Source organism: Zonotrichia leucophrys, chromosome 11 (genome assembly GCF_028769735.1).
Source record: "Zonotrichia leucophrys gambelii isolate GWCS_2022_RI chromosome 11, RI_Zleu_2.0, whole genome shotgun sequence".
Lineage (NCBI taxonomy): Eukaryota > Metazoa > Chordata > Aves > Passeriformes > Passerellidae > Zonotrichia > Zonotrichia leucophrys.
In genome coordinates this window covers 7,542,415-7,564,484 of record NC_088181.1, presented here as the reverse complement: position 1 = coordinate 7,564,484, position 22,070 = coordinate 7,542,415, and the positions used below count along the sequence as shown (strand labels likewise).

Genomic DNA, 22,070 nt, shown 5'->3' with positions numbered 1-22,070 from the left:
CTGGAGAAAATGACACATGGCAGATGAGCTCCTCACTGGTCCTGTGCCTGCTCAGCCTGTCCCTCAAATGCAGCAGGAATCTGATCATGCCAGGACAGGGGATGTAGGAGCACAGGAAGCCTGCCAAGAGCCCCAGAGGTGGTGCTGCATCCGGGAGCAGTGGCTCACGCTCTGCTGAGGACGGGCTGGGAGGCCTTGGGGGTCCTCCCGCCTAGGGGAGAGCCTGGGCAGAGCCTGGGCTGTCAGCCTTTCCTCCAGGGGATGTCAGAAGCTGCTGAACCCTTCTTGTTATGTCTTATTCCCCCAATTCCTTGCAGGGCTGAAGCCACTCAAGGCCACAAGTGTTCCCCAAAGGAGCCTGGCTCTGGGGAGATGCAGGTTTTCCAAACAAGACACAAGTAAGAGATGCAGTTAGCACAGGTGGAAGCCTGGAGAATCTGCAGATGGTATGTGGTCAGGAGCTGGAGGACTTCTAGAGGCTCTGCACCGTGAGTGGATGCTTGCCAGGAGATACAGATAGGCAGCATTCCCTTTGAAAACCAGTCAAGCTTGGCATCGTTTTGGTGAGGAGATTGTAGCCCTGCTATTTCTGTATTTAGGACCTAGGAGATGTCCTCAGGCTTAGTGCTGGAAAGGGAAGTGGGCTGGAAAGGGAAGTGGGGATCACTTCCAAAAAACCTGGGAGTTTAGAGCTAACAGGGACTGTTCCTTCCTGCAGCTGTGCAAGGCACAAAGCAGGAGCCCCCCCCGTCCCATGCACCACCCCACTGGCTGCCTCTCCATCCAGACAAAGCCCATTTTCCAGAGGCTCCCACCTACCTGGTAGTTAGCAAAGTCATGTGGCCACAGCACTTAATTAATAAAGAGCTGATATAAATGCCAGTAAACATGTGGGGAGGAGGACACTGAGGCAGAGAGCGGGAGCAGCGCTTCCAGCGAGCTCAGTGGAGCAGCGACAGCAGCGCCCTCTCTGCTGGAGAGGTCAGTGCTTGGCAGGGGAGGGGTCCTGGGAGCGTGTGGGATGTGACCCCACGGCTGGGGGGCTCCCCACAGTGCAGGGGGGTCTCTCCCAGTAAACAACTGGGTGGTTTTGTGGGATGGGGAGATGAGGACGGGCCAGCACTGGGCTGCTGGAGCCAGGTTTGGAACCTCAAGGCTGCCCAAGCAGCAGGAACAGGCTTTCCAAGGATTTGGCTGACATTTGGTGGATACCACCTCCGGGCCCCTTTACTTTTGCTCCCTAAGAGGTCACTTACTTTTTAGAGCTTTCAGGCCCCCAAAGCCCACAGCCTGGCCCTGCAGCTTCTCCTGTTCCCCAGCTGTGTGTGCTGTGGTCCATCTCCTGTCCAGCACTCACATTCGAATGGCACTTCCAGGCTCAGAGCCTGGCAGGAGCCATGTCACATGTTTTGGCCACATGCTGTGCATCTCAGGTCTGGTGGCTGCTGTGTGTCAAGCAGGAGAACCTGAACTGACACAAAAAAGATCAAATCTCAGTCCATTCTCTGCTGCTCACCCCTTTCTGTGGGGAGATCATGAATGTGCTCCCATGTGGAGTGCCTCACAGCACATGACAGAGCTTTGGGGGCTCCTGCTCCCAGGTGTCTGTAGGCCCAAAAAAAAGGCTCTCAGGTCCGAGGGAACAAGCTGGGAGTGGTGGCTGTGCTGGCAGAGGCTGACATGGCACTTCTTGGGGTGGCAGGGGATGATGGCAGTGAAGGGACAGGCCGGGCTGCCACCAGTGCGCTGATGCCAGCCAGGCCCCTCTGCACAGGTTGTCCCCCAGGACCATGCTGAACGTGCTGCTGCTGTGCTGTGGGCTGCTGCAGGGGATCCAGGCTGTGCTGGACCTCAGGACTGCTGACCTGAGCTGTGGCCACGTGCAGAAGGCGAGCGGCGGGCTGGAGCGGGTGGACAGAGCCCGCCAGGCCAGCCTGCAGCGCAAGGGCAAGGAGGCGTCTGCGGAGCCGGCAGGTGAGTCCTGAGCCCTGCTCCTCACTGAGCCCACCCAGGGCCCCAAAACTGAGCTGGGCATCCCCTTAAAGCAGCACAGCTTCTCCTGGCCCTGGCTAGTGACAGCAGCCTGGCAGCCCACAGGGAATGGGTTTGTTTTTTTTTTATGGGGACACACGAGCAAAGGGAGAAGAATCAGAGCTGACCCTCCAGCAGCCTCCTTGTGCAGTCTCTCTGTATCTCACAGGAGCTCTCCCAAGGCTGGGGTTTGAGCAGATGGCCCTGGGGGTCCAAGAAGCTGATGGTGGCCTTGTGCAGAGAGGCAGCCTGCTGGAACCACAGGTATGGCTCCCTGAGCTTTCTTACAGACACCCTAAGAGCGGGGCGGCCTCAGGCCACAGCAGCCTCCTCTGTGTCCCTGGGGCTGGGGGTTTGGAGCCAGCACGGTGCAGCCTGGGATGGGACTGTCCAAAACCTGAGGAGCTGGGATGAGCTGAGGCTGCCCAGACCTGCAAGGGGCTCCAGCACTCAAAAGAGAGTGGTCCAAGCCTGTGCTCCTGTAATCCATTTAATTAAGCTCAAGTGCAGCCCAGGAAGCCTCTGCAGAGCAGGAGCTCGCTGGGCAGTGCCCTGTGTTGCCTGGCTCAGCCCTGGTGGCTCTGTTTGGGCAGAAGACACAGCACCATTTTCTAAAGTCCAAGCTGTGCTTCAAAATAAATGTGTGCAGAAAGGCCTTGAGACACCGTGGATGAGGCACCAAGGCCTGTAGAGAGTCCACAGTGCTCAGCAGTGATTTCCAACAGAAAATGGAGCCTGGAGTTGAACACAAAAGAAGCCTCCACAATGCCAAGCTTCAGCAGCCACTCTTGGCTCTCTCCCCACACAGTTCTTTATTGCTGGCACAGTGGTCCAGGACCAGCTCTTGCCCTCCTCTTCCTCCTCTCTCCCCTGCAGGCATCATCCACAGAGCTGCAAGCCGAGGGCCGTGAGGAGCGCTCCCCCCGCCGCTGTGTCCGCCTGCTGGAGTCCTGCCTGGGCCACCAGATCCCCTGCTGCGACCCCTGTGCCACCTGCTACTGCCGCTTCTTCAACGCCTTTTGCTACTGCAGGAAAATCAGCACCACCTTCCCCTGCGGCAAGAACTAGCGCCCCAGGGGCTGCCAGCTGCCTGCCCCTGCGTGTGCCTCCTGCTCTGCAGCTCCAATAAACCAGCCCTTTGCAAAAGGCGTTTGGTTTGCAGAGTGGGGATGGTGTGACGGGCTCTCGGGGGGTGGCAGCAAGGTGAGGGTGGGCTGTGCACGGCTGGGCAGTGTCCACACATCCACATCAAACCACATGTGCCTTTCCCGGATCTATTAGTGCTGTTTCAGCAGCAGGGGCACCCCGGGGCGATGTTCTGGCTATGCTGCTGTTACCCACAAAATTGGGCTCGTTCCTTGCTGCGTACCAAGCTGATAATGACACACTTCACAGAGACATCGATTGTTTATTTCACAGCTGCCCCAGCCTGGGTGCTCGGTGCTGTTCCACAAATCCAGCACACCCCACCAGGCTTTCTGTGCCATTATTTACACAGAGAACTTCAGGGTTAGTGACTTCACAAGGACAGACCCTCTATTAAAATTGGTTTGTTATTCCCATAGGAATCATGTAACTTAATCCAGGTAACTTCTACTCATGCTCAGGGGAAGGGCCTTCAGCTATGGATATTTTCGACCCTGCAGGTGTGATTTTTGGTGTTACAATGCAGATAGTTCACCCCTAGGATACATGGACCTCGAGTATTTCACTAGGTTTACAATGTACGTGTAGCCATACATCACCATCTTGACTTATTGCATCCTTAAAGCTTGTTCTGGGATATTCTTGAGTGAGGAATACTGGCTGCTGCCTGTTCTACTGATTAAGCCTCCTTCCTGATTAGGTTTGAAAGTACACAGAGGTCTTGTATCAAAAGCCATCTTGCCTTAATATAACCTTGACATATCCCACATTTTACAACACCTTTACATCAAACAAAACTATTTTATTTTTTCACAGAGCAGCTCCTAGCAAAGCCCTTTAACTGGCTAGGTATTTCCCGACTAGTAGAAGCGGTGTCTCGGCAGCAGGCGACACTGCGAACTTTACTTGCGTATTCTCCTTGTGCCTGTACCGCTCACGGCGGCTTAGGCGGAGCGAAGGGGAGGCTCACACCGGGCGCGGTGCAGCCGGAGCAGGGGAACGGTGGGCACAGCGGGAAGGGGCTCATGGCTTAGGCGGAGCGAAGGGAAGGCTCACACCGGACGCAGTGCAGCCGGAGCAGGGGCACGGCGGGCAGGCGCTCATGGCGGCCGCCATCCCCTCAGGCCGCTCCCGCCCCGCGATGGCTGCCGGGAAGGGGCCGCGGCCACGTGAGGCGGCCGGTCACGTGAGGCGGCGGGCGGTAGCGCTGCCTGTGCCGCTGCTGCCGCCATGTCGTGTTTCCCGGAGCTCTATTTCAACGTGGATAACGGCTACCTGGAGGGGCTGGTGCGTGGCTTTAAGGCGGGGATACTCCGGCAAGGCGACTACGTGAACCTGGTGCAGTGTGAGAGCCTGGAGGGTGAGTAGCGGTGGAGGCCTGAGGCAAGCGGAGACAGCCCCCCCCCCCCCCCTCTCCCCGCCATCCTGAGGGAATGTCCGGGCTGAGGGGAGATGGTGGGGGGCTGTGGGGAGACAAGGGGAGGGAAGGAGCTGTCTGACAGTGGGGAAAAGAGCCGATAGCGGCGTTTGTAAGGAGCTGTTCCCTCTTTACCCCATGGCTGGTCGGTGTTCCGTCTGGCCCCTCACCCCGCTCAGCTGACTCAGTTTCCCGGTCAGCCCGGCCGTGTGATTGCACAGCTGATGCAGTGCTGTGAGGGAACTTGGGCTCCTGCTGCTTCCTTGAGGTGGCCGTGTAGCTGTACCCTGCGGGTTTTGGGAGCCTGGTGGGTTTTGACAGGCCTTGTTGGAGAGACATGTTTGTGCCTTTGCTCCTTAAAGGGCAGGAAGCCTTTTAAGGCCTGAAACAAGGTTGTTGGTATTACCTAAGATCCCTGATATCCATTATTAGTGTTTAAGGAGATCAGGTCACCTAGGAAAGTACCTGCTGTTATTGAAAGATCGCTAGTGGAAAAAAATGTAGTGCACATCTGAGTAAATTCACCAGTGAATTATTTGTTGCCTCTGATTTGGTGTTCTCTTTTGAGGCTAATTCTGATTTCCAGCCATCATTTTTATTTCTAGATCAATGTGTACAAACTTGTAGAACTGTGAGGATTTCTTTTTTAACTATGAAGGTGGCGAAACACTGGCACAGGTTGCTCAGAGAGGTGGTGGATACCCCATTCCTGAAAACATTCAAGGCCAGGTTGAATGGAGCTCTAAACAACCTGGTCTAGCTGAAGATATCCCTGCTCATTGCAGGCACTTGGACTGCATGGCCTTTGAAGGTCCCTTCCAACCCAAACTATTCTGCAGTTCTGTCATCACCTGTGGTCAGCTCATCATCTTAATTAGTTGGTGCTGAACTGTTCCTCTGATCAGTGACCAGCTTGGCAGTTTTCACTCTTTGGTGTACAGAACCTGGACCACAAATCACAAAGATTAAAACCAGGCCTGTCTTGAAATAAACTAGAAACACACATATCCAGAGATGATGGTTGTTTTGATCAGTGGAACTATAATTATTGGATCATTCTTTCTTAAAAAAAATTAATTAACTGTCAGTTTTATGTAGACAATCATTGCTGAGTGGTTAATTGGCATTGACACTTTAGATGTATCCCTGGCCAGCTGAACCCTGGATGAAGGTTACCTGGAGTGAGCAGCTCCAGGTTGTAATAGAATGGAACAGAGTGCTGTGTTTGGCCCAGTATCTACCTTAAAAATCCCCAGTATATTTTTACTTAGGACAGAAGCTCTTTTCATTTTTTTTTTTCCCAGCTCTTTGCTTGCAGCAGTCACTGTCATTCCTGGTGTGGAGCCCAGGGCCTGAAAGAGAGCAGTGGGAGTGACTTCTGCTCTCCTGGTAGTCACAAGTCTCAGCATGCCCTGAACTGTGACTTTTTCACCTTTCCTGCAGATAACTTCCTCTTTGGAGTTCTTCTGTACTTGGAGCTTCTCTTTTCTCTCTGTTTCTCAGTTTCTGAACCAAGCTGTGTGGTTCTCCCTTGGAGTGGTGCTGGCTGCGTTTGGAATGAGTCACGTTGGAGTTCCCCTATGTTTGCCATGGCATTGTTGCTGTTCTGTCCCCAGCAGCTCTCTGTGGTGGCAGCTGCTGTGCTCTTGGTCACGCTTCACTCTGAACCTGGAGGCTCTTCCAAATTCACTGCCTGTCTTGTTACTCCTTCCCTTGGCTCACATGCCCTTTTGGAGAGGGATGTTTCTTCAAAGGAGCATTGTTCTTTATTACTTACATAGGTCTCTGGTCAAACAATTTCTTTCCTCTGTCCTTTTAGTGCTGCTTTTCACATTTCAGTATTTGTTTTCTGTGCTCCTCTGACTTTTATCATGTTTCCTTCCCTCCCAGATGCTCACCTGCCCTAAATCCAGGCAGTGGCTGATGTATTAGCAGCCAAAATAAGTACTGGGGCATAAATTACTGATACATTCTCCTCTTCTCTCTGTTTAGTCTTTGCTGCTGCTTCTCCTATGTCTGGCTCTGCAGTTAGTCCCAGTCCTGGAGCAAGTGTTTGCCCTGGCCATGGAGAAAGCCTGAAGGACCAAGGCTGTTCTGGGTCTGGCCCTGGGAATTGAGTATCTGGCTCTTGGAGGATGTTGTGCATCCAGGTCTGAAGTTCTGCTCCCTCTGGTGTCCCTCTGCCCAAGTCAGTCTGGAAGCATAAAGGGATTGACTTGTCTGCTTCAGGACTCAGGCTGGCAGTTTAGTGCTGCTGGCAGGGAGGAAATCATGCTTTTCTGCATGATCCCCTGTTGTCTCTGCTTGTCTGATCACAAGGTAATCTCATCCAAGCTCTCCATTGTTGGGTCAGAAACAGAGGGCCAAATGTGCTGTGTGTGGTCAGGCAGGCTCTGAGCTGGCCATAAGAAGTGCAGAAAAACATGGATTGAGGGTGTGTATGTGAGAGCTGTTTTGATTTAAGCTTTCTCTTAAACCCTTCAGCAATAACACATTTAATCCCTTCTTTCAGTTCCAAAAGTCCTGGTGCTCTGGTTGTTCCTCAGCCGGGGCCCTGTGCAGCAGCACACGTGGGCTGGGAGCGTTTGGAACCTGCCTGGTGGTCGCTGCTGTATCCAGTTCCTGCTTCTGACACAAGGTGTCAGTGAAGGACCTGGAGCTGCTTTCCCCTGCTCCAGTGCTGTGAGCCTGGAGCTGTGCTTGAGTGGAATCTGTCTGGGGCAACCAAACTTAGAAGTCACCCAGATTTCTACTGTCAGAACATTGGTGAGACATCTACAGCTCTTCAAGCTGTGGTGGCCTGTCAGGGGTCTGATGTTCTGTCAGGAGAATGAAAAGCTGTTGATGGAGTTGAACACTGGTGATGCTTTTAAGCAGCAGAGTTCAGTCTGGGACTGGAATGGTGGTTATCAACTGGCTTTACTGTTGGTCTGCAAAAAGTGTGCAGAGCCCAAGAAGTGCACAAAAGCACCTTGAACCAGGAGTGTCTTTACCCTCAGGTCAGTGTTCATGAGCATCCTATTGCTACTACTACTTCTTGCTTCCACAGCAACAGTGTAGAGAGCTGCTTTCATTCTGACTTGCCAGTGTTGTAGAGGTGATTGGTGGGTGAAATCCAGCAGCAGGATGTGTCACCTTCTAGCTGGGTGATGGGGCTGAGGAGTGGCAAGGAGTTGGCTCAAGCTTGTGGGCCTCTTTTGGGAGAGGCCCTCTGGAGACTGTGCATTCAGCACCACCACTCTGTGGGTGCCTGTGCCTCTGTCCATGCTGCTGGCACAGCTGGGATGCCCTGTAAATAGTGGTGTGCACTTGGGGGAGTGGGATCTGTTCATGGAGTTTGTCTTCTGTACACCAGGCTGTGGGCAGTGTGGCCTTTTGTTTTCATTGTCTCAAGGATCTTTTTTCTCCCCTGCAGGCTGCCATTGCTTTGAGGTGTTCAGCACATCTCCTTTCATGAGAGAAGAGCAGGGGAGGCTGTGCTACCTGTCTCTTTTCTGTTTTATCACTGTGGCCCTGGAATTTAGACCCCAAGAAGGCTGGAGGGAGGCTTCTCTTTCAGCCTAACCACATGGGCAGTGTGTCCTCTCTTGTGTGAGGGTGTTGCAGAGTTCCAGACTGACTTCAAGAGTGCTTTTGGTGGAGCTCATGATATTCCCCTGTGTGAAGGAGGACCAGCATAGATCCTTTCCTGTGCAGCTCCTTTACTGTGCTACCAAGCAGGGAGAGGCCACTTGATGGTCCCAAGGTGTGGCCATGCTTAGATCCATCCTGAGCTCCAGGAGTGGTTCAGTCTCAACTCGGGGGCTGTAGAAGCCAGGCCTTAATGTGCTGGGGACCTTTCACTGACATTCACACAAGGATGATTTGTCTGTGTGAAAAGTTGACCCCTGTGTGTTGGCACTGTGCAGCAGGACTGACCCCCTGCCCCAAGGGATTTCTCCTGCCAAAGGAGGCAGAGTCTACAGGCAAGGTGAGATCTGAGAAAGTACAGACCATTCCTGTCCTCTGAATGCTCACTTCTTGTGTAGCAACAAAACAGTGTCCAAAATGCTGTCCTGCTAATTTTGGTGCTTTGTCCTGCATCCTGTATGGGTGTAACCACTGGCTGTGGCTGCTTCATCAACTCTCCTGTTAAATCAAGCTTCAGGAAAACATCATTTATTGGAAGAATGATGGCACTTCCATAGCCTGCTAGATCATGGTGGCAAACAAACACTGTGGTCACTGGCTTCCTGCAGGGTTCAGCAGAGGCTCTCTGCTGTTTGTTCTGGCCTCCTTTACCAGGCAGAAACCTGCTTCATGGCTTCTCCTAGCTGAACTTCAAGCAGCAGCTGAGGTCAGCTTCTCAGTAGTGCTGCAGCTTCAGCCCTTGTTTGGGTCCTGCCCCTTGTGAGATGATGATGCTGTCTGGGTTTCCTGGCAGGTATTGCTGCTCAGCAGCCGCTCAGTGCTTTCATCTTGTTTTTCCTCAGCTGTCAGCTCCCGCAGCATGGGACTGTTTTCTGCCCTGTTTGTTTTAGTTTCTCAGTGATTTGTTGCCTCTCCCTTATCCCTTGCACGAGTTGCTGGGCTGATGTCCTCACTGGGCTTCTGAGGTTGCAGAGTGACCTAGAGCAGTGTGCTTTTGGAGGGGGGAAAAAAGCTTATTGGGGATGCAGGCAGATGAGGAGGGGTTACCTTGCCTTTTGGGCAGGTTAGGAAGGGGCTGCCTAGTTGAGAGGCTCCTCATGGAACACAGCCTGGCTGTGCTGGGTTTGAAGCTCTGAGTGGAGTGAGTTCAGTCCCAGGAAGGGATGAGCTAGAAACACAGGCTGCTCTTTGGTGCTGAGGGCATCTCAAACTGGTGAAAAGTCAGAGGTGAGCTACTGATGGAGGAAAGAGCCAAAGATGATGCTTCTCTGTGTCTCACTGTGGCTCAGATGAATTTGCTGCCTGACAACAGAGAAGAAGAGGTAACACGTCACTGCTGGTGGTGTGCAACCACAGGAAAGGTCTTAAATCCTGCAGGGAACAAAGGGTCTCTGAGTTCTTCTTGAACAAGATTTTCAGAGAATCAGCTTCAGGAGTGTCTGAGGTGGCTATAAACAGACCAAACAAACAGCAACAAGGCAAATGGTAATGACTGCAGTCTCCTGAAGGGAGACGTGGGCGATGGAGCTCATCTGCAGACTGCTGTGTAATCCCTCAGCTGCCTTACTGCCTCCAGCCTGGGAGATGGCAAATGATATCTGAATTTTTATATAGGCGGTGGTGGCCCCAGGTGTTTTGGAGGAAGATGTCGAGGTCACAGCAGATAATTTTTGTGAAAACATCAGTTCAGCTCAGAAGTTGTGGAAGCTGATTCTGTGCCTGTGTGTGAGAAGACAGATCAGTCCTTGCCTGGAAGTGTTTGAGCCCTTTACTTGATTCAGAGCTCTGCAATGCAGTTACAGCAGGAAACAAGGACAGGTTGGAAGTCTGAGCTGATGGGGCCAGGATCACCCTGTCTGAGCAGGGCTCACAGGAGAGGCTTTGACTGACAGATGTCTGACAGACTAATGGCTTGGTTCCTTGTTATGTCAAAGCAAACTTGCAGGAGAGGATCGTTGCATTAGTGTGGATATAAAGTCTCTTCTGAAGATGTCATCTGAAATGTCCAGGTGTTGGCATAGCAGTGTGTTGATTAAGCTCTGGTTGTGTTTGTGGCTCATGTACAGGCAACTGCATGAAAACCAGAGGGCCTGATTTGAGAGTTGATAGGAGGTGGCTGTAAGTGCATGTCATGGTGATCCCAAGCACTACCCTACCCAGCTGAAAAAGACTGTCATTCTGACAAACAGCTGTGTTCTTGCACGGGGCAACTTTATGGGAGCAGTGACCTGGCCGTAGTTTCCTAGATTTTGCGGGGGAGGAGAGAGAACAAAAGTTTTGTGGTCATTCAAGTGCTCCCTTGCCATATGCTGGCTCAGTCTGTTACATAAAGTGTGTGAACCTCTTGGAAATACGCCAGAACAGGCAAATGTATCTCTTAAAATCAATCCCTGGGTTGAGGCCGTGTGCTGTAGTTTGTGGGCATCTGGAGGAGCTCATCGGGAGGGGCTGGGCTCCAGCTGCAGGTTTCTCTCCTTTTCAGCAGCACCTGGGGAAGAGGCCCTGCAGAGCCTTGCAGCCTTATCGACCTGCAGCGTGTGGGATCTCTGGCAGCTGCCCCTGCCACGGTGCTGCTCCTGCTGCCAGAGGCCAACTCCAGCTGAGTCCAAGCTTGTGTGAGGAACCTGAGCTTTTGGAGAGCTCGGGGCTTGCTCAGCAGTGAGGCCATTTATTAGTCACCGTGCTACTGGGACAGCTCTTCTGGCAGCAGGTTTGTGAAACCACGGGATTCGTTTGCTCTCATCTGAGAAGCTTGACATGTGAATAGTCCTATTAAAAGCTCCCAAACCCTCTTGGCTGAAGCTTGGTGACTAGCCCAGCAGCTGGAGGAGGACAGGCTAGTGTAAAGCACTGATACACCGTGGGATGCACTGAGTCAGGGTTCATAAATCCGGTCCAATTTTTGGAAAATATGTTCCATTTTGTCTGCTTGGATGCTAAAGGATTCAGAAAAGTTTAGTTCTGCAGTTTGTGGCTGGCCTTCCTTGTAAAAATGAATTCCAAGTGTTATATAAACATGGCCCTTATTCCAGTTGCAACATAATGTGCTGGCTCTTGTGCTGTGGAGTTGGGGGCACAACCCCTTCGTGGAGCAGGGCAAAATGTTCCGGCCAAGCAGCTCATGGGAGCTTGCTCAGAGCTGTTGGAGAGCCTGCAAGGCACAACATGCAGCCTGTGTGCCTCTGGTCTAGATGCAGTGCAGCTCTACTTCCTGGAAGTACAGCAAACTCCTTTTTGTGTCACCGAGTCTGTAGCATCTAGTGACATGATAGCAAAGGAGCTGCTTGCAACCTCAAAAGCAGAGTTTCAGGTTGTGATGACAACAAAACAAACCAATGGTGTTGGACTTGAGGAAACAAGCTTTGGCAGCTTCCCTACTGAAGGCAGATCTGGGAGGATATGCCATAGCTGCTTCCTCTCCAAAGTCCTGGATGCTGCAAAACAACATCACATGCCTTTTTGGGCAGACTTAGCTTCCATTAGAGCTCTGCACAACTACTGGGAACTGCAAGTAGGAGGTATATGAATGCAACTACTGCAGTTCCCTGTGCCTTCCCTTGCAATCTGACCTTATGGGTATAATACTCTTACCAGGACCTTTTCTCTCATATTCATTGAACATATTAATTGATCAATTTTGTTCCATGTTTTCTCCAGTTTCTGCTAAAAGCAAACCAGTAAAGTCCTGATCTGTCAGAAACCTATTTTCCACTCAGACTCCAATGTTCATCATTCAAGAGCTTTAAAAAGTGGGACAAAAACTCATTAGAAGTAGTTCAGGATTCATAGAATTATTGAATGGTTTGGGTTGAAGGGACCTTAAAGACCATCTTGTTCCAAACCTTCCATGGGCAGGGACACCTTCCACTGTACCAGATTGCTCCAAGCCCCATCCAACCTGGCCTTGAGCACCTGACAAACTGAGTGGTATTTAAGTCTCTGGCCTTTATTTTCCTTCCCTATAAACTCCAGCTGTTTTCTGTAACACTGAGCAGTGGGAACATCTTTGTAACTATGGAGTGCTGGGTCAAAACCAGTTTTACTAGAACTCCTTGGAAATACCCAGAAGAGTCAGTTGGCTTGGAAGCTGTTTGACCCCTGATCCCTTGGGCTGAGAACAGTATCAAGCTGTACAAGCTCAGGTTGAGCCTGAGGAGGAGCTCTCCAGCTCTCCATGGCTGGGTGTAATGTCAAAAGGTCAAACTCCTCAAAGCAGGCTGAGTGCTTGCTCTGACCTCAGTGCTGTGCATGCTTGTGCCATAATGCTGAGGACTTGTGTGGCTCAGTGGAAGTGAAAGGCAGCCTCAGTAATGCTGCTTCAGAAAAATCAGGGAGAAATGTCTTCTTTTGTTTTCTCTGGATGGTGAGTTCACATCTGGTTTGACTCAACTCTTCCAGCTCCTCTCTTTACCCCACAAAGGTCTTGAATCCCTGGGAGGATGCTTGCTTGCCTAACTGGCCCTCTGAGGTGAAGCTGAAGGGAGATGAACATTGTGTACCAATGCAGCTAGCAGAGCTTTGAGGAGCAGGATTGTGTGACGTTCCTTATTCTGGATTCAGTTTTTCCACAGAGACACTTAAATGCTTTTGGCTCAAACAGTGCTTTTATCTTGACAGAACTCAGCATGTTGTGGTTGCTTGCTGGCCAGGACTGCAGCTTGCTTGGGCACCTGACCTGCAAGCAGGGGTAAGAGAGGAAACAAAGGTTTCCTCTGCTTGGAACTGGAGAAAGGGAAGACTTCTGAGCATGTTCTTCCATCCTGGGCAGGGATTGCCTGCCCTGTGAGGTGGATTTAAATGGCCTTCATCTTCACTAGCCCCTCTCTACCTATTAATGCCTGAATTCTATTTATCAGCACAATTAGCTGGGCTGCTTTGATAATGTAAGACCAAGATGGTTTATAATTTCTAAGTTGCTGTTTCTGTCTTTTATGTTTTGAAAACTTTACAAATGTCTGCACATCACTCTGGGGAGACTTGCTGTGAGGAGCCTGCACCCAGAGCCCTTTTGGCTAGATGGAGTGCTTAAGTTATTTGTTTTTTTTCTCCCCCTGGATTTCTAGCAAGTACCTCCTAGAAAATCAGTAAGCTTCCACCTTGACCTAGCAGAGTGAGCAGCTGGCACCAGTGTGTGTGCTCAGTTACACAGATGGTGTCACAGATTTGCCTTTAAGATGAGGCAAGGCTGATGTGGTGAAACATTGATCTTTTCCTGCATTTAGGTTGTCCATGCTAAAACTGAGAACAAATATATGACCTAACACATGGGGATTTGTCTAGGTGATCTTTCAGAGAAGAGAGTGCCTGAGAAGTGCTGAGCAGCACCTTTCTTGGCTATACTAAATAAAAACCCCAAACCCAGCCTAAAACCCTCTAGAATGGAATTTTTCTTTTGTTTTCAGACTTGAAGCTGCACCTGCAGAGCACAGACTATGGGAACTTCCTGGCCAACGAGGCGTCCCCGCTCACCGTGTCCGTCATTGACGACAAGCTGAAGGAGAAGATGGTGGTGGAGTTCCGGCACATGAGGAACCACGCCTACGAGCCCCTGGCAAGTTTTCTGGACTTCATCACGTGAGTACCAGCTGCTCATGAGCAGCATTTGAAATCCTGCTGTTCTTCCAGACTTGAGAGCTCTCAGACCACCTTTCTACTCTCAGCCCTGTGCCTGTTGTGTTTTGTGCAGCTTCTTGAATGAAATGGGTGTGATTGTATCTGGAGGTCTCAAAGCAGCAGCATTGTATCTCTGATATTAAAGGCTTCTGTTCCCAGGGAGCCTGTGCTCCATTGGTACAGCTGCTTGGCTGCCTTCCATTGCAGCACTGATTCAGTCTCTTAGAGGTACCATTTATCTTTGTCCCTTTTGTTAAATGTTCTTGGTTTTTTAAAACTGTGGTCTTGCTGCAAAACATAGGTATGCCATGTGTGTGCATTACAGGAGTGATGCTAGTTCTGAGCCACTGACAGCCTTCATCAGGGCTGATGTGATTCTGCTGTCCCACCCCAGGGGCTCTGGCCCCACACAGACTGGTTCAGGGAGTTGAGCTGGCCAGAAATTGAACAACTTTTCCCTTTTGGGGTTGACCTTTGACTGGTTTGTTTTTCTTGGACAGCTCAGTGGGATCCAGCAAATGCCAGCACTAGGGGAAGGCAGGACCTGAAATGAGCAGCAGGGAAACAGAGGGCTGCAGCAGCCTCAGCACGTCTCTGTCAGTTGGTGGAAACACATGGGGCTTCCACAGCTGATGTGAAAAGCTTGAAATAGCCCAGCAGTCTCGAGGTATCTTCTCCCAGAGGTTTTGTACAACCCTCTGCTTCCCAGTGTGCTGCTCTGGTTTGTTCAGTAACAAAATGGAATTGTGGCAGAGGGATGCTAGTTGTTCTAGCTTGCATCTGAAACATGGAAGTAAAATTGACTTTTTTCCTTCCTTAGTCTATATTCCTGTAAGCTCTAGTTTAGCTTGCAAACTATACAGCCAGTGGTCTCCTCTAACCACCAAGGAGATGCCTCGAGGACAGAAGTGAGTTTCTGGTTCAGTAGAATGTGACTTTAACTTGCATTTGTGAGAAGATCATCATACTCTATTCTCAAGTGGGATAGTTAATGTATCACCTCTGGTACAGTGAGCCTGGGCTCATCACAAGGGCTCTGGCAAGTGATATTTAATCATGCATTTTTGGCAGTTGTCTGTTATCCTGCTTACCAGCTACAAGTTTTTGAATGATGCAGGCTGATGTAGAAAGATCTTTGTGGTTAATGGAAAAATTTTAAATTTTCATCTATCTGTGGCATCTCCTGCATTTGCAAATATTGAGTAAACACCTGTCTCTCTGCCACCTGCCTTTGTGTTCACTCCTTTCTGTCTGGGTGCTACTGCTGTCTCACTTCCTAACCCAGTGGCTCATATCTATTATTTTCTGTGTCAGTGTGTTAAAGCTGTCTCCTAAGCCTTTCCTGTTTTCTAAGAAATAGTTTTTACTTAAAAGCTTGTCAGTAAAATTTCTGGAGTTTTTATGTTTGGACCTAAACATGGAGCAAAACATTACTTAGCTCCCATTTTGCAGCAGTGTTTCCAATGTATGAAGCAATTTCTAATTCATCATCTTAGCTGTATGAAGCAATCTCTTCTATTCTCTCAAACTTAAGTTAACTCTTAAAACACCTCTTTGCCCATCTTGAATTTTCTGTCAAGACATCAGTGCTGTTTGAGCTTGGCAATATTAGGTGGGTGGTCCTCCACTGCTGCTTTTCCTTTGCTGTGTTACAGGATTATGAAAATGTCCCCATGGAATTATGATAATAATCACTAATGCTTCTGTCATACCTGTTTAAAGGCAATGGTTTGGGCAGCACAGCAGTATCTTGCAGATTTTTAGGCAACAGCAAAGTTTTAAAGTCTCACTTTAATAACCAGTGCCAGTGTGGGGCAAACGTGAGCTGAATGGTCTCAGACCGTGCCTGCCTTGGTTACACTGCCTGCCCTGTTAGGGAGGCTATGGGTGGCCAGGGAAATCCAGTTCCTCTTAGCTTCAGTCCTGTTGATCTTTATCCAGTGTCTACATCCATCTTGTGTTTTGCAGAAGACTTCAGACATCTTGTGTAATCAGAAAGGCTGATTCTTACCAGCTTTTGGAATCACTTTTTAAAACTGGTGTTCTGCCCTCAACTAGATTTAACTTTGATCTTGTTCTGCTCCTGTCATTCCGATTTTGATGAGTTCTCTACAGCAAAACATGATTCTGTGCAGATACCTCTGTCTCTTGCTGCTGCATAATCTCTTTTTGAATATATTGTTTCTGTTCAGCACAGAATGTTCCTTCCTCAAGTTGTCTTCACTCTTATCTCTTATTTTCCTTTTTACCCACAAGATTTGCTTTAATGCCATTGTCTGCAGTGCTGCCTAGAGGAAGGCAAAAGGTGAAGCAGGAGAAGGTTGTTTTTCCATATGGAATGTCTGCACTCTGTAGAGTCTTTTGTGCAAGGAGGTCAAGTGTTCAGTTGGGTTTTGTTGTGGTTCTGCTGCACCACTGATGGAGGGGTCTCCTCTGGGTCTGCACTCAGCACACCAGTGGAATATTGTTGAAGTAGAGAAGGTGTTACCAGCTTTGACTGGTCCAAGGTGGGAGTCACTGTCAGGGTATCAGAAACTCTAATAACTTGTAATGACTCTACAGACAGGTTAAAACAAGATCCAGTGAACCACAAGGAGTTTGGAGAGGGTGCTGCTTTTGCCCAGTGGGTCTTAGTATCTTCTCTTGATAAACCTAGTATTTTGGTGACTGGCCTAGTAGAAAAGAGGCTTCTTAGGCTGTGACTCCTCAGGCTGCCTTTCAGACTGTGTTCCCTGAAACTGTCCCTTGGTTTGGGGCAGGGGACAGAAATTCCAGAGGTTTTGTCTGCTGACAGTGTAAAACTTCCCATGTGTGTCCCAAATAGCTGGAGTGGAGAACAGCTCTCTTTGGAGCTGGTAGCACATACTTGTGCCAGTGGTTTTCATCTAGCTCAGGCATGTATGGAGGCAGCACTGTAAAAATGTTCAGCCAAAGGCTGCTGGCAGTGCTGGGGGTTTTGTGCTTGTGCACCCAGAGGTACTGTGTCATCCTGCCTGCCTGGGGGACACTTTGCCTCTTGATTTTTCATTCTGGGTGCACACACATACGTAGGGGATGATTTATCTTTCCTTTTGAACATGACTGTTTCCCACTCCATTCTTTCAGGGTAGTTAATGAGACTTGAGCAGGAAATGATAAGGACTGCTCCTGGTAGACAGCTCAAGGCAATTGAGGCACCAGGTGGTGAGAAGAAGAAATTGTACTCAACTGGATGTATCTGTGTGCTAATAGTATCCAGGCTGAAGTGAAATGAAAAATAGCAGAAAGATGTGGAAAGTTTGAGCAGGGCTGGAAAGCTTGAGTTCACTGAGACCTCTTCTGAGTTGTAAACAGAGATTTTTTAAATTGAGTGGGATTGTAGGAGGTGTGTCTGGCTCAAATTGGAAGGAAATGTTTTGTAGCGTGTCCAGTTCAGCTTTGAAGCTCATGGCTGCTTGGATGCCTTTGCATGTACTTACCTTCTCAGGACTCCTGGATAACCTCACACAGGATGGGCCCACTGGGGCCTCTTAACACTCATTGGTAGTGGCCATGCTGTGCAGGGCTGATGCCAGGAGCTGGATCAAGCACTTGAAAAACAGTCAAGCTTTCTCCTTCCTGAATGTCCTGCTGAACCTTTGAGGTGGTTTTGAGTGGATCATCGGGTGACTGTTGTGCTTGTTTTTTGAGGATGCTCTGACCTGACACATTGCTGAGTTCTGGGGACTTGTCTGACTGTGGGAGCTGCTGTGTCCTTGTCTCCTCTGGCCCCAGCACCAACCTGCCAGGAGCCATGCCGCTTGTCCCAGGTGGAATGGTACCGTGTCATTTCACTCGTCTCTTTGAAGCAGCCCCTGCCATAAGGAGGCCAGGCAAGGAGGCAGCAATGGGGGCGGTGCGGGGGCTCTGGGGCAGCGGGTGCGCGCTCCGTGCCCGGCTCAGGGAGGGGAGGCCGCGCTGCCGGCTGCTCGCCGGAAGGTGGCACTCCAGCCCCGTCCTTCCTGGCCCCAGGTGCGCAGCCAGCCTGGGTGAGCATGTTCACCTGCGGAGATGGGCAGGAGTTAACCTCTGTCCGGGTACAGGAGAAAGGACAGTGTTTAAAAGCACAGGAACAAAACTGACCCCAGAACGCGGCTAGGCAGCCACCCCAAAGTAAGGTCTTTGTTCCCCAAGTCACTTGCTGACACTGATTTTTTTTTTTTTTTTTTTTGTCCTGTTGTGCTCCTCTCCTGGCACCACACTGACTCTTTCCTGGCTCTGGTTCTCTCCAGGAACTCTTCTGTGGCAAGTGTTGTGTTCTTAGTACCAAAATAAGGGAAATTAGCCAACTTCCTCAATTTGTTTTTTCAAGTGGTGGCTGTAGCTGGCAGCCTCTGCCACTGCAAGCTGAAAGCTCAGCTTGCTGAGCTGCTGCAGTCTCCATAACACACCTGCTAGCTCTGCATCTTGCCACGCAGCTCCCTGCTGGAAGTCTGCTGGTGCTTCCCCATGTCTTTCAGCCAGCCACAGTAGGTTCTGAGTGATAGGCACAAATTGTCTGTTAACATCTCTGCTCCAACACAAACAATGGACTGTTCAGCTGGGGGAATGCAGTGATGTTCTGTAGGGCAGCAACAAACAGGTATTAAGTGTTCTTGAAGCAGCAAAAGCCACTTCCTGAATTCAACAAGCACATATTGACTTGTGGGATGGAAATGGGTTTTAGGTTCTTCTTAGTGATGTGCTGCCTTGCCTTTCTGTACAGGCTTTGTTCTTTGTGTTAGCCTGACACGGTTCCATGGCCTGTCTCTCCTTACTTCCAGTGTTCCTGAATATGGTTTAGATAGGAGCAACATAATGATAAAGAATCCTGACTCCAGCCTGATGTAGCCTGTTCAGATTGTCAGTTTTAATCTTTTCCCAGTGGCAGGGAAAAGGGTTTAGTGGGTTTTTTGGGTTGGTTTGTTTGGTTTTTGTTGTGTGTGGGTTTTTTTGTTTGGGGTTTGTTTTGGGTTTTTTTCCCCTCCCCATTTCTTCAGCAGTCTGTTCCCTGCTCTGGGAAGTCTGGCTTTGCAGCACACCACTGTCAAGGCCCTGGCAGCTGTTGGGCCCCTTGAGCCCTCAGCAAACTGATGGGCAGGGAAGGGTTTGGTCTTGTCTTCAGTGGGGGAGCTGCTGGCAGCTGTGGGCACTGAGTGTGCCGTGGGAGTGAGGGCTGGGGGCAAGCTGGGTGTAAATACATCTTCCAAATGTGTGATCAGGCCTGTCATCTAGAGGACAGACTAGGTCACCTTTTATCTTTATCTTACCAGCCTGCGAGGGCTGGGAACCAGGTTCTTTTTTTGCCCCGAGGATGCAGCTGGGAACTTGGCTTTCAGTATGTTTTTGTGGTCACAAGATGTGTTTTTGATGAGGCTGCATGTACCTTTTCCCCTTGTGTGTGCCTTTTCTTCACTGACACTTCCCTCTGTTACCTTCTCCCTGACCCAGTCCTGCTCTGCCTCCCCCCTGCACTGAATAGATCTAGTTTCTGCTGCACAACTTTGAATTCAATTTGAATTTTGCAGCAGTGGTTTTTCTGGAGCCAAATTTTTCAATTGCTACTTAAGCTGAAGAGCGCTAATCTTCTCTGGAGTAGGAAGTTGTCTGTCTTCATTCTGAATGTACTGGAGTTTGCATCCTGGCATAACTGTGGAGGTTACAAAATATGACTGCATCCTTTTGAAATCCTTTCCTGCAGAAGGAAAAAACCCTTCAAATGCTTTAGGTGTAGTTCATTGAGACAAGTCCAACAATCTGAAGGATCTTTCCTAATGCTGCTGCGTTTAAAATTACATTATACTATTTCAGTCAGGTTCCTTGGTGGCAGTGAGGTTAGGAAGCAAAAATTACTGTAGTGGCTGGGGATTCTGCAATAAAAGGTTTAAGAGCCTTTTCTGGCAGAGATTGTTTTGGCAAAGCAGCACAGGTTTCTGACAAACAGCTTCCGTGTTTGCAGGGAGTGCAAAGTTGAACTGATAAGCCAAGTTCTTGGAGGGATTATGCAATATTCAAAATTAGAGGGCATAGCTAATGGTCTGGAAATGATCAGAGATTTGTGTCCTCTGGATGGTGGCATCAGAGCTGCATCTGCTCACCTGCATTCCCAAAGGATGCTGATCTCATGCTGGTTTCCCAGAACCAATGTCTGTGATGATGGACTGGGTTGCATGGTGGTGACTGTGGGGTCATGGTGTGACTTCAGGTGCCCTCATTAGAAAGGGAATCTTTGAAAGGTGTGTTTCACTGTATATTACATTAAAATGCTGCCTTTTTTTTTTTTTTTTCCTGATGTCTGAAAAACTTTTCATTTGGCCAGTGGATTTGAATGGGAACAACCTAACTATTCTGCTACTGTTCTTCACAGTGTGTTACCACAGTGCCTGGCAAACAGTGAGCAGTGGTAGTGATCAGAAAAGCTAACAAAATGTTACTGGTGGCAGTAAAGATGCTCAAAAAGTGAGTAATGAACTCCAGATTTCAGCCTGTGTGTCACTAAGGCAAGACTTAGTGAAACTCTGCAGGGTCTGAGAAAGGGCTCTAGCATGCAGGCTCTGGGTGATTAGGTGAGAATTTATTGCCCCTGGATATCATCCCTGTCCAAGCTCATGTGGTGTCATCCACAGGCAGTGTGTGGACTTCTGTATCTTCTTGGGCTTTGTTTAAAGCTGAGTTTCTCTGGTGAGTCTGCAGTTTGCAGGAACAGTCCTTGTACTTCCCCCATGCTCCTTCTTGCAGTCTTTTCCTCAACAGGCTGAGGAGAATGTCTGTTAGAGGCATAAAGCAAGAAGGGAAGGGAGTGTGTATGAGGAGGTTATCAATGGTGCTCAAATCAATTGTGTGACTGCAGCTTTTCCAGAAGAAAACCCATGTGCAGTGCCTTCAGCTGAGTGTGCACTCACTAAGCAATTCTGTTTACATCTAACATGCTTCATTCTTCTACTGAAACCATTCCCAAGGTCTCTCATGCTTGACCTTAGCAGCTTTTGTTTTCCTTTTACCTTTCCATTGATTTGCCTCACCCAGTACTCTAGACTGGCAAGTTCAGCCAGAAAAGGTCTGAAGGCCAAGAGCACTGCTTCTGAAGGCTTCCTGGGGGTATCCTGGGTCCTGGTCCTCTCTCCCAGGTCCATTCTGTAAGCTGGTTTGAAATCTAGCAAACACTTGTGTGGAGCTTTGAATAAGTACCATGATATTTAGAGGCTGAGCTAAATCTTGTGTCTGCCTCCTGTGGTTTACTGCATGTCAGGTGGGATGATGAATTTTCTTGGCTTCTGCTGGCAGCAGGTCTGTATGCACAGAGATGTTCTGCACATTGGTCAGACCACACATTCACTGAGGAGCAAGTAAAGGCTTTTAGCCCTCTAAACTCATTCAGGTTTCTTAGCTACTAGAGACAGTTTGGGGATAATGTGAACAGTGCAGCCTTTCCTCTTATTTTATATCCATGAAATGTTGTGGGGTTTGTGCTTTATAGGTAAGATAAGAAAAACTTTATGCAAGTTTGACTTCTGCAGCTGGTCCTTGGGAAAGCAGCATGATTACATATTTTTGGTCAATATTTAAAATTTAATTAGGGCTCAAGTCTGTTCAACATGGCACAGAGTGCCAGGGCTCAGCTTTGCATATCAGCCTTGTGTTTCTCAAACTTGGAGACATCAAGTTTAGGTAACCAGAGATTCTTGCACCAGGCTGCAAGGTGCTCAAAACATTCCCTGATGTTTCAAGGGGTTTTTACAGATCGGGAACACTGAGTCAAATTCACAAAGCCTTAAAATTAAAAGTATTTCTTGCAGCTTTTTTCTCATTAGTCTTTAATGCAGCCAACACTGTATCACTGCATGTAAGTTAACAGATGATACCAGTGGAAAACTGAGGTCAGTATCCCTAGAGACCTAGACTAGAGGATGGTGAAAATCATGTGGAGATACAGCTAAATTTAGATTAATGCTGAGAACATTCCTGGATACTTGGTTTTGAAAGGCTGCCACAGGCTCTGTAGCACTGTGAAGTTATAACTCTTTGCTCTCAAATGGTCTTGTTGATCTAAGTTTAGCAGAGCACCCACTTCCTGGCTGAGGGCCCTTGGTTTGTGGTGGCAACCATGAAATTCTCAGCTTTCTCTCTGGCAGGTTCATGAGTGTAGCACTTGGGTATGGTTTGTATTGGTGTGACTCTAGGAAGGACAGTGTGCAAAGGTAGGAAGAGAGCAGCAAGGACACTGAGCAGAGATCAT

At 49.3% G+C, this 22,070-nt stretch overlaps 2 protein-coding genes across 3 annotated transcripts in view; both read left to right on the top strand.

Moving 5' to 3' along the window:
• The first annotated feature begins 785 nt into the window (after positions 1–785).
• Positions 786–3,178, top strand: AGRP (agouti related neuropeptide). Of its 2 annotated transcripts, none has more exons than XM_064723222.1 (4): positions 786–981; positions 1,775–1,974; positions 2,201–2,295; positions 2,908–3,178. In XM_064723222.1, the coding sequence occupies exons 2-4, from the start codon at positions 1,791–1,793 to the stop codon at positions 3,097–3,099; spliced, it is 471 nt and encodes a 156-aa protein (XP_064579292.1). In that variant the 5' UTR covers positions 786–981; positions 1,775–1,790; the 3' UTR covers positions 3,100–3,178. The 2 variants fall into 2 exon arrangements, with proteins under 2 accessions (XP_064579292.1, XP_064579291.1); XM_064723221.1 differs by having other exon boundaries at positions 823–981; positions 2,183–2,295.
• Positions 3,179–4,349: 1,171 nt separating this feature from the next.
• ATP6V0D1 (ATPase H+ transporting V0 subunit d1) overlaps positions 4,350–22,070 on the top strand; it is a 33,774-nt gene continuing 16,053 nt past the window's right edge. Inside the window, exons 1-2 of the mRNA XM_064722928.1 lie at positions 4,350–4,537; positions 13,627–13,798. Coding sequence (XP_064578998.1) covers positions 4,408–4,537; positions 13,627–13,798 — 302 coding nt within the window. The 5' untranslated portion in view covers positions 4,350–4,407. The remainder of the gene's footprint in view (positions 4,538–13,626; positions 13,799–22,070) is intronic.

What these genes read in the sequence shown, in the direction of transcription:
- AGRP (XM_064723221.1), top strand. Translation starts at nt 1,791, where the DNA reads ATGCTGAACGTGCTGCTGCTGTGCTGTGGGCTGCTGCAGGGGATCCAG. An exon ending in GGCGTCTGCGGAGCCGGCAG is followed by an intron (nt 1,975 to 2,182) that starts GTGAGTCCTGAG and finishes CTCCTTGTGCAG; the next exon opens with TCTCTCTGTATCTCACAGGA. An exon ending in GCAGCCTGCTGGAACCACAG is followed by an intron (nt 2,296 to 2,907) that starts GTATGGCTCCCT and finishes TCTCCCCTGCAG; the next exon opens with GCATCATCCACAGAGCTGCA.